General features: G+C 40.7%; 1 protein-coding gene across 4 annotated transcripts in view; it reads right to left on the bottom strand.

The window, feature by feature from the left end:
* nav1b (neuron navigator 1b) overlaps positions 1–19,077 on the bottom strand; it is a 54,448-nt gene that overhangs the window by 22,879 nt on the left and 12,492 nt on the right. For 3 of the 4 annotated variants that reach the window (XM_034138810.1, XM_034138811.1, XM_034138812.1), the window contains exons 4-7: positions 5,131–5,281; positions 3,954–4,254; positions 1,692–2,436; positions 444–860 (exon numbers count right to left, since the gene is read on the bottom strand). In XM_034138810.1, the coding sequence (XP_033994701.1) occupies positions 444–860; positions 1,692–2,436; positions 3,954–4,254; positions 5,131–5,281 (1,614 nt within the window). Of the gene's footprint in view, positions 1–443; positions 861–1,691; positions 2,437–3,953; positions 4,255–5,130; positions 5,282–9,905; positions 9,999–19,077 lie in introns of those variants that run through there. The other variant, XM_034138813.1, reaches the window with a different exon arrangement.

The following is a 19,077-nucleotide window of genomic DNA, read 5'->3' as shown; positions in this document are numbered from 1 at the left end:
GTCTCAAAGGTTCGCCAATAATTATGTATGTACATATTGGCCCTTTAGTACACAGCGTGGGAGTGCCTTAAAGTACATTCTTTTGGCAGGAAATTATTTGGACTATCTCCACTTTGACGGACAGACATTTTCCAAAGGATCCAGCCCTCCATCTTCTAAATGACACCTCAGAGTTTCCTTTCCCGGAAAAAGGCACATAAAATATGGAGGGCTGGTTTGTCTGCTGCCAAGAAACTTAAAGTCCAATGTTGACTGTGTTCATAATGAAAGAAAGTTCAGCTGTTGGGTTAAATGAAGTACCTTCTACCAATAATGGTTCACAGGAAGAAGGAAAAAGTGGCTTTGGACTGATTTTTACTAAAATAAATGTTCTTGAATGCTTTTTCAATGATTGTGTACATCTTTCATGGATCAACGTTAGATATTCCTGAGATGAGACTTGCCTATCTGTGAGGTTGATGGAGGTCCTGCTTCCGGCCCCCCAGGTTCCCGCTCCCCTCTCTTCCTTGTCTTGCGTCTCAGTTCTGACAAACCTGGAACTGGGAGGCACGCTCATCTGGAGGGGCAGGGACTCCATGCTGCGGTGCATGCCTGACAGCTTGGGGTAGAGCAGCGGGGAGCCGCCCAGACTCAGGCTCTCACTGGTGTAGGAGCCGGGGGAGTCGATGTGGAGCACAGGGGCTGGGCTGGGGGTGAGGCGGGACGAGGTGTGGGCACCAGCCAGGTCCTGCAGCTTGGAATAAGGGGGGACTTTTGGCGGGAGGTCATGGATGGTCACACAGGAGTCAAGGCTGTTGTAGTTGACCTTGTCAAGGTGAGCCAAGCTGGGTGGACGGCCCAGAGACTTTGTGTTCATCATCCTAGGAGTCAGGCATAAAGAATAGGTTAAAATACAAAAACGTCTAGCGTCCCTACCTCGAGACATACATAGAAAGGCAGATAAGTTGTAGTTGTGTTTGCCAAGTATCTGTCTGATTTGCCTCCACATATCAACACTAACATACTGTAGATCCAAAACAACTATGTTTCCATTGCTGTACACCAGGGGTTTTCAAAATCTGTGACTGTAGGTCTCCCCTCACACAAAGCTTGGAAAGAACCACCTCAGCCTGTCTTTGAGCCAAGATCTAGAGGTGTTATTGCACACATAACTTCAGACAACCCTAAGTAGATGATATAGCACTGGTATGTAATAGTTTCTTAATCTGTGAGAGTGAGACACCAAGTTCAATTTCCCTATCTCTTTAATCAAGTCACACCCATTAAGGCCATTAAATGTGATCTTATTCATCATAACTAATTGAATAGGCCATTTTCATATTTTACACTTCCATTCACTGAGCCTCCCCTGAAACCGTTTGGATCCTTGCCTCCCACTTTGAAAACCTCTGCTCTAAACTGTTCATACTACTCTGTGGATTATTAAGAGTAGCTGGGACACTGTTTATGGAGAAAGATATTGCTGGTGAACTTTTTATTTATTTTGTATTTCTTTAAAAGGAAATGTATTTAATTTAGTTTCATTTTGTTATGGTAGCCTATTGAGGGGCTTCACAACCAAAGTGAATCTACCTGCATGGCTAGATACTAGTGAAGAAGAATACCTCTAGATGTCACTGGAGGACAGAGGGATTACATTTTGTTTTGTCATTTGGTTTATATTACTTTAAAGTGATATTTAAATGAGACACCTTGGTGTGGTGGGAGATGACAGTTCAGGGTATTTGCTGCTGCTGGTCCGTCTCAGACCGTGCAGTTTCATGGTGGACTCTCCTGAGGACCGAGTCTCTGCTTTCAGAGACCCACAGTCCATGTCGGCCCCCACAGCCTTGGCCTTGGCTCTCTCCTTCTCCTTCTCCCGGTCGGTCATGTTCACGGGGCCTGTGCTCGATCGACTGGACATCTTACAGCTACTGGGCTCTTTAATCCTGGGGCCTGTGGAGGCCATGGGCACGGGTTTCAAACTCAACAGGCTGGGGTCGATGGTGCCGCTGAGAGGCCGAGATGCAGGGCGACCAATCACACTGAACGTGCTGGACTTGGCCGGTCGAGGCAGGCTGCGGTACTGAATGCTGTTTCGAGTGTTTGGCCCCAGGAAGCACTGCTCACTGCTGGCATCAAAACTGTTCTTTCTTCCTGAGGGTGTCCCTCCTCCCACAGGCTTCACGGGGATGCCAGATGACTTGGGGATTTTGCCCAGAGTAGCAGAGCCACTGGAGATGGTGGTGCCCCCTGCTGTCATAACAGTGGCGGTGCCGGTGGCTGTTGGATGTTTCTTGTAGCCGTAGGAGGCTCCGGCTGTGGGTTTAACTAAACCTGACGGGGGCTTGCGGTACTCTCCAAGCTGATCCTTGCCAGCGTCTGAGCGGGACCGCTGCAGACCGGCAGTTTTGAGGGAAATCCTGGATTTATCCATTGGCTTCTCACATTTAGGTGCTAGACAAAGAAGGATAATGTAGAGTTGAATAACAACATAATGGCAATATCAATAACAATTACATGTATTTAAATATTGATAAGGAGCAGCAAGAATGTTTGTCCTGTAAACACCATGACTGACAAGAATACACGAAAAAGATGGATGGATTATAAATGAAGGAACAGAATAAATAGGTGGGATAGTAAAGCCAGTAAACTTGAGCAAACAAAAATGAAAACACACACTTGAATTGCACAAAACTGTCCTGCATAAGTAATCAGGCCAACAAATAGGTCACCCTAAACTCCTCTATCTAATCCAGCATAAGGTAGGCCGTACAAAGTCCTAATGGCCTGGAAAACAATCTACAAAAATACTTTATTCCCTCTGCAATCACCCTAAACGCTTAGGAAAAGATACCTATTTCACTTTTCCTAAGTGTTCTCATCCTGTGTTCTCATCCTGTGTATTGTTCTTGCCAGCTCTAGTTTAAACAGTTTTAGTCCTATTTTAAGGACGTGTGTTTGTGTTTTTTTAAAATACGTTTTAATAGTTGATTCATTGTTTGATGTTGAGCCCTGTCAAAAAATAATTTCTGTTAGTATGTGACATCGTATCTTCTGTCTGGAACCGAAATGGATAATCAGCACTGTCATACATCATTTCTCTTTAGCTAAACACTTTTGCATAAAAATGAATGCAAGTGTCTTCCAGCTATTACAGCAAATATAAGCAAGACACATCTGTATTTACTTAGAGAGCTTTTATGGGCCCATGACATACAATGTGATTCATCAGCTGACTTAAAAATGGTCTTATGCACAATTAAACTTGTTTTAAACATATCATATGATGTATCAAAGTGATATAATCAATCACAAAAATCTGATTCGTATGGATCGTTAGAGTAAGAGCACAGAGCTGGAAAATATGTGGACATTCATTAAAGGATAATTGCAGAACTGCAGCCAGCGTACATGCAATCAGATCTAATTTGAATCACTTATGTTTAAAGCCAAAATCAAGATAATAAAATAGAAAGTAAACGACTAGAAACATTAGTATTGGAACTCAAGTTTTATCATTTAATCGTTGCATATTTTTGTTTGGGATTAACTTCATGTATTTGCTGCAGATGGCAGACATGGCGGCTCTGCGGACATGTACAGAAACCAGCTTTTCTCTCAGATGATAGCAGAAACTTGGCTCATGGGCTTTAAGATTTTTTTTAATTCAATAAAACGGATTGCATGATGCATTTTCCTTCAGTATACTGTGGTGTGCTACAAATCAGAACCTGGCCTACGCTAAGGGGTACACTTCTGTTTTCATCCTGACACCAAGCAGATATCTGCCTTGGCTGCTCTACAAACAGGCTGTTTTACATTTGGAAACAGCATACAGGGAAATAATGGAGGACATAGATCCTGTAAACCACATTCCTACAGGAGATGAACAGCGGAGAAAATGAAAAGCTGAAAAAAAAGAGGCATATAGATAAAAAAAAGTAAGAACAAATACCACAAGATCTCACCTGCGACTTTCAATGTGCTCTGAGAGGTGTGGGTGATGGGGGAGGTCACACCTACAGGAGGATTGCGACCCTTCCTGAAACTTCCTGGTTGACCCAAGCTTTGGGGCTTCTTCAGTTCTCCCTTACACCCAAAATCTTCACTGAGGCTCGGAGGCTTCTTCCTCCACTTGCTCGGGGCCTCCGTCTTGAGGCTACCGGTCTCATAGCTGCCACTGTCCAGCTTGTGGCCGGCTTTGTGATCCTCGCTGTACCACGAGAGTCCGCTTTCCACCAGGGAGCGCTTCTCTGCATCAGTGCGGAGCTGCAGAGAGAGGAGGGGGTAAAAATGTTCCGAGTTATCTATGGTATTGTGTGTTCTCTGTAATCTTTGTTTCATCTCAGCTGCATTCCAGTGGGAAGCAAGGGAGAGATAGACTGATATGCCCAGAGTGGATTTAGGAAAACCACAGAGGAAGACAAAGGAAAGGAACATAGAATATTTAAAAGGGTGAGAAAAAGGTCTCTAGATAATAAATCAACCCATTAAAATTAAAATAAATTAAAGTGTTTGAATAGGAGGAGAGCTTGAGAGTTTATTTTTGTAATGTATTACCGTGCACTGATCCAAAAAAGACACTGTAATAGAAAAACAATCATGTGGTGCATTAAGGAGGTGGCACTGAGGACAGTTTTGGGCATGCTGCTTCTTGGCACCTTATTAATGTGATACAGGGCAGCAGATGGCGCATTGAATAGCACTAATGTTCAGGAGAAGAGTTCTCCCTGGTGAGCGTTTTGTAAGTTAGAACACTCACTATTTATCCTTCTTCTTTTCGACAAATTCGGATTATAAATTCACAAAATCATATTCTTACATGCATGTTCTGAAGTTCCAGATGAGCATAGATAAGCGTATCACCTTCAGATAACTGTGAAAACTGCCTCTAGTGTGAAACGTACATCATTCTGTCAGTCAAACATCCCAGATGAGTAACAATAGGCAGAACGCATTTCTGAGTAAAAAGGGGCTTTAAGGGTCAATGAAATTACAGGAAGTTAATATGTTACTGTCAGAACAGAAAAGATGTATTGCACTGTGAGGGAAGTAAACGCCATGTTCTTATCCTTTAACGAAATATTGTGATGAAAGGAAAGCCAAAGGTTGTCAGAGAGTGTTAGGCACAGGATTTCAGCTCACCATGGCAGAAGAGTTGCATCTGGATCCCAGGGGTGTAGTGGGGAGGGAGTTAAGGGAGGAGCTGACGTTGAACTCCTCTGAACTGAGGTTCTCGGAGCCATCGCCTTCACCGTCGCTGAGCCCACTGCTGATGGAGCTGCTCTCATCCCAGCTGAAACAACACAGGATGACCACTTAGCAAAAATGGCGACAATATGAATGTACAGAGTTTAAATGTACAGTTTGGAGGTAAAACAAAGGCTGGCAGCAACAGAGACATGTCCATATGCCTGCAGTAAGCTGTCACTGGAGGTGGTCACATGCTCAAACAAGCAGGTAATTCCAACATGGCCACAGCTGCTTCGTTTCAACTGACACATCAGAGCTGCAGACCATATGGTGACCATGCGCTTCAAGAGTGGACTGTTCAGTTTCAATGATAAAGCATTAATTTTGTGTACTTATTATCCAATTGTTTCTGCTTTGTACTTGTTCCAAAACTTTTTTTAAAGTATTTTCTATGTAGGAAATTCCTTGAATTAAATTATGTTATGATGTATAACATATACTTGGATAACTGATAAACCCTAACATAGTCTGATTATTATAACATAGTCTGTCTTTTATCAAAAAACACAACATAGAATCTGTGACAGCTACATAAAACCCATGCCTGTATTTTTAAACATCATTCACCTAAAACAACCCATCCTTCATAAACATTTCAGAGGTAAAAAGCTTTTAGCAAACCATAAATCTTTTATGGGAAGCGCAATACTAACTACAGTAGCTGTCCAAAGAAGAGAGTTATTTTTTACGTTTGAAGAAGCTATTTAAATCATATAACCTTAGCCATAATTGAATAAATTCCTATCACAGCACGTTTTAAAACAGGGGGCAACAAACTGCAATCTTTAACTGTAGCTTCAAAGGAAACTTTACAAGATATGCTGATAAATCACACTGAATAAAAAGTATGGCGACTGACAGCTCAGGGCTTAAGAAAGCAGTCTGGTATGCTCTAAAGAATCAGGATGAGGAGAAATCGGAGTGACAAGCTGCTAACCTCTTCCTGACCCTTCCCTCCACAATGAAGTCCAGCGTCTCCCTGAAACACATGGTGCCAGATTGGCCTCTTGTGTGAGGAAGACAAGGACAGTGTAGATAAACGGCTCACTGGGCAGCAGCTCTCTGGATACATAATATCTAAATACATTTAAAATGCAGATTACTGTGTGGAGTTCAACAAGAGGTGTAGCCTTTCAGTCAACCGAAACATTACGGGAGAATTAAAATATCCAGGGTCAGAGAGGAGTTTAAAAAATGGAAGAGGAAGTCATTTGTATGTGCTTTATAGAAGCAATAATACGATGTTGAATTTAAAAATGATATCTTAAGAGAGCTTAACGCAAGTCCAACTCAAAATGATGTTTCCCCATCATTACTACTGGCAACCACAGGTGGTAATCAATTTTTGGCACACAAAATGCAGTAAAGGTAAATTAATAAGACCATTTAAAGCCGAGTTACTGCTCAAGCTGAATCAGTACTTTTCACTTTCCCTTGCGTTCCTACTGAGCTGAAATGTTCTTTGTGGCTCTGCAGTCTGCAATTAGCAGAGGCATGGAACACTGAATTGCCTAGAAAAATACAGGGAAACAAAAACGGCCAATACACGTTCAGGATTGGATTTAATCACATGGCTGTAGTCGAGTTGTTCATGCAGTTGTAAAACAAAGAAAAAGCTTACCATGACACTTTGGTTTTAAAGCATTTTGTTGCACAAAAGAAACATTTAAGTGAAGTGATTTGTGGCCGTAGAGACGTGACCTCAAAGACGCAGTTTGACACGATCAAGGAAATTCCTAAGATGAATGTTTGATTTGAGGATTCTACAATGTTTTCACAAACCATCAATGAGGAAAATAAGTTTGATTTACATCAAGCCCAGATGTTCGCGGTATGTTCGAACAATACCACCTCTGTCAGAGGCGACAGAGGGGCCATGAATAACCCCACAGGGATGTCAGCCAGAGAGGAGGCAGGAGGGCCGATGTGTTGTTGATATTACAAGCCAAAAGTGTCTGCTCCCAGAGGTGAAATCTAGACGTGGAGAGGGTGGGAGTCCACCAGCTAAGTGCATACTTCATACATAGGGTGGCAATTAACTTTTGTTTTCTGTGGCACAACTCCAACGTCTCTCTCATTTGTGTGTCCGCGCTATTATTTGAGTTGGGCTGCTGAGAGAATGTTTTGATTTAGGGTGAATGAGGGATGATTGGTGATGTGGAGCTGGTCGGGGACGAAACCATCACTGTCCATACCAGTGGCGGCCGGTCCATAGGGGCGCTAGGGGCGCCGCCCCACCTCTTCCCATATTGATAAAAATAAATAATAATTAAAATTAAAATAAAAAAAAAAAAATATGTTTAAAAAAATATATATGTTTTTATTTTTATTTTTAATGAACAAGGTAAATATTATATAATTGGTATCAGTAAAATGTATAATCTACAATAAAATCTCGTTTAAAATTGTGTTACGATGTCTAAAGTTACTGATAAGTCACATGTTTCCTGCCTGGCCTTGCCCATGCACCTTCTCTCGTCTGGGCGCTAAGAGAGGAGCCTTCAACCAGTGCAGCAGCAGCCACCAGCAGCTGACTGTTGCTATCTGTAACGTGTAAACTATGCCGCGAAAATATAATTTCAGCCAATTAGCGTCGTCAAAGATGACGGTCACCGGGCGCCAATGTCAGCGCCCAGTGCAGTCTGTGAGTAGTTTGGACAGTGACTCGTATCCGGTTGACGCAGTAGTTGATGAGGATGGCTTCGTGTGCAGGTGGAGTCTCCGGACCTCGGTCCGCGCCTAATTCTGTTCAAGAGCTAATCTCCAATCCTTTCGAAAGGAGAAGTTTGGCAGATAAATTGTTGCTTAAAGACCTTGCACCGGACCAACCCGATTTGAATATATCGCAGCAATCTCGTGAAAAAGACAACATTTATACACGAGGCTTCACAAGTAGCTGGTACACAAGAAAGGCTTGGCTAGCTGGATGCAAACAGGTAAATGCTGTCTTTTGTTTCCCATGCTTGGATATCACTTTATATGTAGAGAGGAGGTTTCCCATGGTTGTTAGAAGTTTATTAATAAGTGGGCATTTATCACAGAAGTGATTGTTCTGTCTCCACGTTTGTTGCATTGTCTGTGATGTATTTTCCAACGGTTATAGCTCCTGTTCTGTCCCAGCAACACTACACGGTTTGCAGCTCCACCACATTTTTGGTTTATCTTCGGTGTCGCTTAAAATCTGCTTCCCATCGGACTAAAACCTCCACGTAATCTGAAGACAGATACTTGAAGTTATTTAAACCTTTTGCAAACTTTATGTTCTTTCTTGCTCTAGCCTTGCCAGATACATTGTACATAACACATATATTATCATTATGCTAACTGGTTGTTCGTGTTAGACGATGTAGCTTTTTCATTTCTGAGTTATTGATATATGTAAATAAGCCTGTTTGTAAATAATCCTCAGAGAAACAAAGAAAAAACACAATTTATGACATTTTGTGCTGTGGTTATTTTTTTTAAATTGCATTTATTCACAGTTCAGTTTGAAATGCTGTAGTGACTTGTATTGAACCACTTAAATATTTATAATTAATGCTACTGAAAAGATGCTATTAATTTTATATCTCACATGCAGTTCACTGTAAAGCTACTTGGTGAAGGTGTTGGTTCATAAAACATGAACAGTTTTAAGAAAGAAAAAAACAGACCAGTTCTGAGAACACAAATTCCTGGTAAAGTAGTAGATGTTCAGGTTGATAAATAATATTTTCCACACTGAAGATTATGGAGGTATTGATCAGTCTTCTCATATTTTTAAGCCTCGATTTCTCCTTCCCCCCCCCTCTAACATCACCAGAAGTCATCATTTAAGGGGTCATTTCTCGAAAAAAAAATTCGGGGGGAAACCCCCCGGGTAGGTCACTTGCGGTACGTCAAGAGCCCCACCAAAAAAAAAGACCACCGGCCGCCACTGGTCCATACGTAGACCTGAGCATCACTGAAATCACACACACACATAAGTGCTGGTTGCCAACATGGCATGTAGCAAACTGCAAAAATAAAACAAAAAACAAGCACAGAACGGACATACAGTATAAGCACCTAGTCTAACTATAAAACCAGATGAAATGGAACACATTAAAAGAAAATTGCATATTGCAGTTCACTTGGCACTGTGTATCCTTTCTGCATAAAGGAGAGCTAAGACAAAGCTCCTGGGATGCATGCCTGTGCTGAGTGGTGAAGACATCCTCTATTATACAGATAGCTGTGGTTGCAGCACCGCAGTATCTTCCAAGCATAAAATGTGTTTCAACAGATGTTATAATTCACAGTGCCAAGTCATTGTCAACAAAGTCTCACTTTTCACAATTTCCATCTTCCTGTCAACATAATGTAGTTACACGTGTTTAACCCTTCAACAGTAACATTCATAAAGAAATAAAACTATTTACTGTTATCCATTCTGTTTTGAAACTTAATAATGTCATTATTAAAGTAGCCTACAAAAATAACAGTACAACTACCCAAATATATCCTCGTCTATTCATGACTACAGACTGTATGTCCAAAGTATTAAATCCATACATTAAAATACACGTTAGTCAAAACAGTCATGAATGTTAAAAAAGCAAAAGAATACATCTGACTATTATCTCACATGATTCACAAGTTAAAAATGTCGGGAAAGTCGCTACCCCGTAATGAAATATCATCTTTACCGTGGCGTAAAAAGTAAAGTCCTTTTAGCTCTTGGCTCCAACCGCAGAGGAGGCACTTTCCCGATCAAAACTCGGCCGCTCATCTGTGACTGGTTTAAGCAGAACTTCCGTGAATTATCCGTGTGCAACTGAGATTCAAATTCATATCCCCCGAAAGAAAAGAAACACCTTTTTTCTTCTCCCATTCAGCGAGGAGAAAGAACGGTCTGCGGACCGGACAGGCAACACCCCCCTTTAAAAAAAAGGAAAAGAGACCCTGATGTTCCTAGAGGTGATAACCAACGGCTGCAGAGCTGAGCTGTAGCCATGGTAACGCCCATTACGCTCCCGTTATTGGAGTGATACGACTACTCGTAAGAAAGTAAGACTCGATTAATTATAATACTAAATTATAAAAGTAGTTATTTGTGTAGATTATGAAGCATTGTTTTAATCGGGTATAACTGTGAAACCCAAATTAACCGAACATTTGTCAAGAATGTTACACGTGCGCAGTTTTCTTTCTAAATTAGCCAGTTTACCTACACGCTGAATTAGCTTGTCTGACTCGATGGCGGGACTAAATTGCTAGATATCATACAGAAGAGTATAGAAAGTCGAATAAAGGGACATTTCACCAGTGTTACTCCTGAGGTTCATGTTACTCCCCATAATAACTACTACTCAGCATTAAAAAGGTATTCTGTGGTCTCTAGGGGGGAGCATTACGTGTTAACAAATAATCATGATTATGTCACAAGTGTTACCTGGGCATGGTTCTACACAAACATTTAAACATGAACTGAAGCTGTGGGGTAGACTATGAAGCTAGGAAGCATACTGAGTTACATGATTTCAGGCGTTCTCCAGAAAATCTCTCGTGAAATTATGAATTACAGCAAGCTGTTGATTTGTATGTATTATTGTGTATTTATTTCAACAAGGACCATGCATACAAATACATTAATCTCATTAAAGAGAAGAGATGAATTATGCCAGATTTGAGCTAATAGCTAATTTCCATCTGCAGTCCTATGTAACATTAGGCTTATATACTGTACCGTGTTGTTTTAATGCAGCAAATACCCTTAGTATTTGAGAATAGTTGAGATGGCTTCCTATCACTTGGCCCTAGATAGAAACACATAAGCCCACCTTATACTGTAGCGGGCGCCAGATGTCTGAAGGCTGAATCATTAGCAGCGAGTTCAAATCTGCTTATGTCTGCTGTAGGAAACTTTTCCAACTGGCGATAAGAATTTGGCAAATATTGAACAATATAAAGGCTCATCTTGCTATGCGTGTGGAAAAGTGATTTTTTTTTTGTGTGAAGTCTAATATTCACTGTTTCCAGTGTAGACAGTGTAAGGTCATATTAGTCAACAATGCTTGGAAATATTGCCTTGTGACTTCAATTTGTTTCAGAGATTTCTCAATGGCTCCTAAAGGGCTGTCTGGACAGCCTAAACAAAAAAAACTTGAATCAGGCTTTCACTTAGGCTAAAAAGATTACCATGATGAATGTGTTTAAAAATAAAACATGTTCCATCTTCATTCACTACCTTCTGGGGCGAAAATGGAAAAACTCAGTCCAAGGTAGGGCCTGAATCACTGCAAGCACAAACCACAAATCCACAGATGACACGAGGACCTCCAGTGAGGCATGAGTTGCCTTGGAAAACCTTCCTCCCCCTCTCATTAGCAGTGGAACAGCCTCACAAGGATGATCTCACCAGATCTATGCTCTGTAAACTAACCAGGAGGTAAAAGCTGTGGGCCAAAGAGGTCCCACACCCTGTCCACGTCTTAGGCCAAATTCAGTTCACTCTACTGCTAAGTCAAGCTGGTCTTATTTTGGTTGGTTAAAGTTTAGTGACAAAAGATTGTATCTGACCAAATGTAACCTTGGTTTTACTTGTTGTTGAAATTAAACAACTGTTTTTCTGTTGGTGTTTGAACCAGCCATACAGACATTCCTCGAAATATCTTTGACAGAATAAGATGCTAAAACTTTGTCTACCATCTTTTGTCCCACTGGCAGAGAAGTATGCCTGCTCACAAAAAAACATGAAACATTTGTGTCTTCCTACCTGTTGGTTCATTCAGAGCTTTATTTTCTAACAGCAAAACAAAAAACTTGGCATGCTTATGTCCATGCCCAAAATTATATAAATTGTTTACAGAACCGTGTTGCTCTTGTCTCCTGTTTATCTCTCCCGGGTCAGTGAACTGCTAAACAAGCTGTCGTCTAAAGAGCCTTGAAGTCATGTTTGGACTGTATACTAACAGCTGTCCTACACAGATAACCAAACGGCTTGTGTCAGAAACATCCTCAGCACGTTTGGTCATTTACAAACTGTGTAAATAGAGATTCAATCCATCTGTGGGAGGTAAACTGACCAAGAGGATCTGTACATGGCATGTCATTTGTTAGACGCTTTTATCCAAAGCGACTTAAATACATTCAGTACTGTGGACAATCCCCACAGGAGCAATTTGGGGTGAAGTGTCTTGCCCAGGGACACAACGACATGCTGACTGCAGTGGGACTCGAACTTGCTATCCCCTGATTCAAAGTCCAGCACACCAACCACTGAGCCACAGCCGCCGGTACTGTACTGAGGTTACCAGACCAGAAACCCCGTTGATGTTCTGACCTTTAATGCTTCTGATCTATTGGTGATGTCTGCCTCTCAAGCAGTAAACTGTGCAGCAATATGTGAAACATAAAATGCATTGAAAGATATATAAGACATAAAGTCTCTAGATATCTTAGGGACTGCCTCACTATTTTAAATATTTGGCGCTAATTGGCAGCTGAACCATTAATAGGTCATCATAACAACGAGTCAAGGTAAAGAAATATGACACTACAGCATGTTGATTGGTGTAAATGTCATTCACAGCAATGGGTATATCATATCAATATTTAAAGCCAACAAATACAACAGATTCTACTCCAAAAGGAATGCTTTCCACAAGCTTTGGGAACCTTGCTGCAGGGATTTGCTCCCATTTATCCACAGGCGCATTAGTGAGGTTGATGCTGGCGCTGCATGATAAGGACTGTCTTTCAAACCGTGTTGCTTCAGTTCATCTCAAAGGTGTTGGATGAGATTGAGGTTAGAAAACTTTGCTTGCCAGTCAAGTCTTACACAAAAAGTGGAAAACCATTTTCTTCATGGACCTCATTTTGTGTGCAAAAGGGGCACATTAATATTTAAAAAGGGAAGTAATTTCCCCAAAATGTCACCAAACACAACATTGTCTAAAATGTATTATCAACATTTCCCGAAAATTAGACCTTAGGGACCTAACCTAAAGCATGAAAGAAACCCAAGGCCATAAAATATAGTATGTGGAAAGGGGATACATAGAGTATAATGCATATACCAGCTACAAAATTGTTATTTTTAGATGGCACATTTCCATAAAAAACACATAAAAGATATACATTCTGATCAGGTGAAATTATATCCAGGAAAAACGCTTCATTTAAGAAATACTAAAATAATACAGTAAACCTGCATGAATTTGAACCGCTTTAAAGCCTGTTCCATGTGGTGTCGTGACATCAGATTTCCAGCAGGAGGCACAATGAGTTAGAGCTATGTGACTGTGTAATAAATGAGGCACCACCTGGCATTTAAATAAATACAATTGGACTTCACTGGCTGTAAAAGCCTTTGATGCAAATAAAGAACAATCATTCCTTTACTAAATGGATTCAATTCAATAGTACAATATGGGGAATTATTTCAAAAGCGAGCATTAACAAAGTGTTCAGTGCTTTATGTCTGTTTATCTTAAAGGACTACAGATGAGAAAGCCAGCAGAGCATTGCGTCTGCATTTATTTGATCTTCCCTGTGCCTAATTCTGATTTGTATTGAGCTTGACCATAGCTAGGCAAATAGGATCTGGCTGCAGAGCGGTGGTATTTCTGTGGAGTAAATGGGTCTGAGATGCATCAGTGACTGCGTCTGGGAAAGCAGTCGGCCGCCCCATCTCCGCAATGCCTCAGAAAATGGACTTCATCGTCTGATTATTGGACCGGAAAATAAATGTACAGTCTCCATCAGCCTCAGACAGGAAACTTCCCCCCACAGATGTACCCACAATGCAACTGATGCACACTTCAACCTGAGACTCACAGACTCCTGCAGTGCCATGTTTACAGCCTGACAGTCTGAAACGGTTTGCTGTGCAATGATGTTGTGTTGTCCTGAGTTTTTATCTCACCCACACAAGACAAAAATAATATCAACTTGATTGATATGGCACTCAAACACTGAGCTGACTCTGGTCGCTGTCTGAGTTGCAGATGCATTGTCAACACAGATGGTTGAAGCCGAGCCAAATCCTACATAGAGCAGTATATTATGGACTAATCTGCACCAACCAGCCTTTATTATTCATACTTTAAGCAGATAATCTGACATTTTTGTACCAACTTCAAATAAACAAAGTGATAAATTGGGAATGACGGATTAACGGATACCATATGATTCACATTTTCTTTTAAATATAATACTGTGAGCCAAAACAGTATCAGATGTTCCACCTGGGGCAGAGCATTATGCACTGGTGGGATCCAAACTGCACATCCAGGCGACCACACGCAGACATGATACAGGCATGATTCATACTCCCTAGGGTGCTGCTGTAATGGTCCATTATTCACGATGGTGAGGATGCTTGTGGAAGCACATTTGGTGTTGGGGGTATATCACTGACCCTGGTTGGGAGGGAGCGCTCCATATTGACCCCAGATGTGTTTAAGCCTGGGTGTCTAGGTAACAGAAAGCATATTGAGTGGGTGCCTTTCTGTATGGCTCTTTCTTTAGCCAATTAAAACGTGTATGCGAAAAAGAAATTGAGATTGAAAATATAAAGAGTTAAAGAGCTCATTTTAGTGTGTGTGTGTGTGTGCAGTCTTCACAGGCATAAAGACACCATCCTTTCTTTGAGACCAATAGCCCTAAAACAACTCTAAGTGGTGGCCTCACTTAACTGTAATAATCCTAGCAGCGCCTACGGAGATCCAAAGAACAGAGGCCAAAACCCCATTTTGTGCATATGGGTTTATGTGGGACAGAAAACGTGTGAGGCTTCCATAGTTAAAGAATCACTCAGTGACTATAGAAAGGTCCAGCCCAGGCAGGAAAGGGAAATTGAACACAGACTGCCAGAGGCACAGATCCAGCATCAGATGACTACATCAACCCCTTTGTGCTTTACAGAATGTGTTTGCCGATAGACATGGTGAGGCTGTAATGTATTCCAATATTTAGAAAACTAAAAAATCTCCCTTTCATATTGAACATGCCAAGCCACAGACCCACTCACTGGCATGGGCAAAGCTTTTTTATGGTTACCATGGATATGACATTGCCAGAGGAGCAAACTAAGCTATGGGCTTATCTACAATATACAGTAGGCAAAGATATGGACACTATTCGGTGTCTTGTGAAGGGTAAAAATGTGTCATTTTGAAATGACCACGTTGAATGTGTCTTTTCATTTGTATAATTGTCTATAACATGCAAGTGTATGCTTTTGCTTTAAAGGATTTAAATATGGTTGTTCTTTTTGGGGCAATCATTAATTATTCCATAGCAGATTTCAGGAAAAACTGATTGAATGAAAAACATTTCCACAAGCACTACAACTGTACATCCAAAACTAGGACACAAATGGAAACACAAACAATAGCTTAACACGGCTATCCCCCACAATGCCAATTACACGACAATCGAATTAAGTGGTTAGCATGTCGTCTTCACCAGTGTTCCTCTCTCTATTTGTACGTCTATTTTAGTCCCCATCCTTCTCTTTCTTTCTTTCTCTCCATCACACACACAAACCAGCAGCTGATGCACACACACGCACACCCTCCACATATATATTTGTTCAGCAGCTACAGTATCACACTGACACACAAGGCAGCCCATCAGTGGGTCAGTGGAAGACGGTTGCCATGGCAGCACATCCTGATCCATGTTGCCGCATGATGAGAGGTGTGACGCTGCTAAACCAGCCTCCTTACTCTGCTCTGCATTGCCGCCTGTATGCTGCTGTATATAAAACACAAAATGGTACAGTCCAGATCCCCAGATGTCCACACCCTCGCCCCAAAAGCCCTCTGTCACCTTGTAGAGAACAGGACACACTATTTGGTTTCACCTGCATTATGTCTTTTTACACAATATATAATCTAAATGAATCAGCTATGTGGCTTGTTCTGTGTCATGTGTGAGGTTACAACAGTACAAGGTGCCATCATGAAACCTAATAAACTTCCCAGATTAATAACTCATTGTATCTAATCAATTATTCTTTGAAAATCATTTGTGTCCCCAAAAAGACGTTTCTACACTTTATTTTTGATAAAGGGTAAAATATATGTATAACTGTATTATGTTATGTATTGTTCTTTTGTACAGTTTCAAAAGAGATGATGTATAAATATATAAAGTCCAGTTGCCTCTGTCTTTGTTCTGATCGATATTTTTTATTAACAATAGTTAAATGATGTGTGATAAAAAGGGGCCACTCATAGTTAGATACCTACTGAGGATCGGCATTTTCCCTTTAACTCTTTATGACACCGTCTTTTATTTTATTGTTTTGGTTTACAGCTCACAACTTCAAAGCAGCTGTTTTTAGCAAAAAAGCTACAATACATTGGCTTTTCACTATTTGTCCAGCACCAAACGGACAATTTGTGACTAGCTTGTGATCATAGAGGAACATTTAGCCGCTAACTGAGCCATATACTCCCTCTGGAGTTGGCAGAGACCAAAACAGAGCTAAAAGGAGAGCAAACATTCAATTTTCATATGTGAGGTAGCCAGAAATATAACTTCAAATTAATTGCTATATGTGTATCAAGGCAACTACATGTTTACTACAGTATATAAACATTGTTACAAAACAGTGTTTCAAAAGTGTATTAACAGCCCTGTGTCGCCAAAACAAATCTGTTAAAGCAGGTCTAGCAATTGCAACTGCACAGTCCATGCTTACTGTAGTCATTTGGAAGTGACTTTCATAAGAAATACTGTCAAACCCTAATTTTCCAACCAATTGAGGTTAATGAAAATCTGGTGCATGACGGATTATCCTGTTTATCTATAAAAGGTACAGAATCACTAGTCTTAGTATTCTTGTCCTTTAGGATTTAAGAGAGGCTGATGCAACAAAAACAAGCCCAAAAGTTATGCAAGACCCCAGCGTCTAATGATGCATTGCAGTCATCAATAGCTCTTTATTGCAGCTAAGTGCCTGTTGCTGCTACTCTTCAGCAAATCTTCAGCCAAGGATTTTGGAGCCAAACCAAATGCTGAAAGACATTTGCCTTATTTTTTAGATCAGATCTTCCAATTTCACATGTTTGGAACTGTTAATCTGCCAAGAAAACACGTAAATCTGTCACATACAATAATCGTGCTCAGGCATGTTCTGCTACAAACATTAGACTTGAATTTATCCCATCAAATACATGACAGTATGGAAAAACAACTAATTTTCCAGATGAACATCTGTGTAAGACATGTAAAACTAACCTGTGCTTACATACAGCTGAGTGCCTGTAAAATATCAACCATAATTGACTGAACACTACAATAAATGACACTGAAGGCTGAGTAGTGGTAATAATTTGTATACCAGATATGGAAAAAACTGACCATATACCAGCAATATAATTTGATAACTGCTCGAGCAGTGTTTAAATATGGCTTGCAATGGGATGATATCATTTGAGTGATGGTGAAACTCTGCCAATATGGTGGGAAGAAGGTAACCACAGGAAGCAGTTATGATTCTTGACGCGGTCAAGGCTAGATTAGTAGCTACCTCAACACTAGAGAGACAGGAAACACAGCCACTCTGGGAAGAAGTTGAAATCAGTCTCATAAAATTAAGTGTAAGGAAAAAAAATGAAAGACATTTCGAGCAGACAGTGTCTGATTACCACGTCTGAGGTAACAGTTACAGTAAAGATTTATACTGAATGAATATGCATGCAATCTAAAACAACAAATACTTTCTATTGTACCAGGGAAACAGTGATTTAACTCGATTGTAGTGGTGATGGACCAGTAATTAGAACCAGCTTTCAACATAACATAATGCAAACAAGTGTAAACCCTCACAATCTATTGATACATCTAAAGTAGTATCACATTTCTGTGCACAATGTGAGAGGGGTTGCTTGTACAAACTACCCAAAAGAGCAGAGATTTTGAGCCCATTTGAACTCATCGCCCGCAAGAGCCACTCTAAACAACATCATTTGCACCGGCAGCCAAACGTTTTCAGGGAATAAGTCCTTAGAAACCACTGCCTAACCTCACAACTGCAGACAGACAAAGGTTGTGTCTGGTTTGAGAAGAAAGTCAAATGTCTGGCCGGCTAAAGACCAAAGCACTGCCTCAAACAAGAGTAAACAATTGAAGGGACCTATGTTCAAGTGACCAAAGACACAGTTACTATTGAATATTTGTGGTGTGGCTGGTCTGTAAAGGGCAAACATTGCCTACAGGTCTTCGAGCCGGTGATTTAATGGTTGTGTTCCATGTCTGCCGGATGCGGTAATAGGCACATTTCTGTTTTACATTAACAAAAACATTATGAAGCACTTCAACCGTTTGTTAGTTTTCTATACTCTAATGGCCAATAATCGAGAATGCAGCTTTGTGTAAGGTTGACATTTATTTGTGGGTATGTATGCTATATTGTGCAATGACCATCAGTTATACTCATAATGATAATCCCAGTTTCCCAGGAACAAACAGATATGCTACTTTAATGATTTATAAAACAGGCTTTTTAAAATCCTAACTTGGCCAAACCCGATTACCATTAAGCTGTGTTTTGGATGTAGAGAAGCAATCATTGCTCTCTGATGGAAAGATAAAGCTCTTGAGGAGATTGGGATGTATGTGGCTTCAGATTATTGATGAGGCAGACACACAGCAGCAGTGATTACTGTCAGTGTGTTCACATTCAGCCTCAAAGCCAGCACTGTCTGCTGCGGGTTCATCAATATCCATTAGACATCAGGCGTTGTGCTGTAGTTCCATGCATTGATAAACAACATGCATTGTGTCTTATTAATTCAACACTTTTAGTCTTTGTCCAGACAGTTTCAAGCATTACCCGTTGGTCTTATAAATTACACAAGCAAC

This window comes from Trematomus bernacchii, unplaced genomic scaffold, assembly GCF_902827165.1.
Source record: "Trematomus bernacchii unplaced genomic scaffold, fTreBer1.1, whole genome shotgun sequence".
Taxonomy (NCBI): Eukaryota; Metazoa; Chordata; class Actinopteri; order Perciformes; family Nototheniidae; genus Trematomus; species Trematomus bernacchii.
The sequence above is the reverse complement of the archived record's forward strand: the minus strand, read 5'-3'. Positions and strand labels throughout refer to the sequence as shown.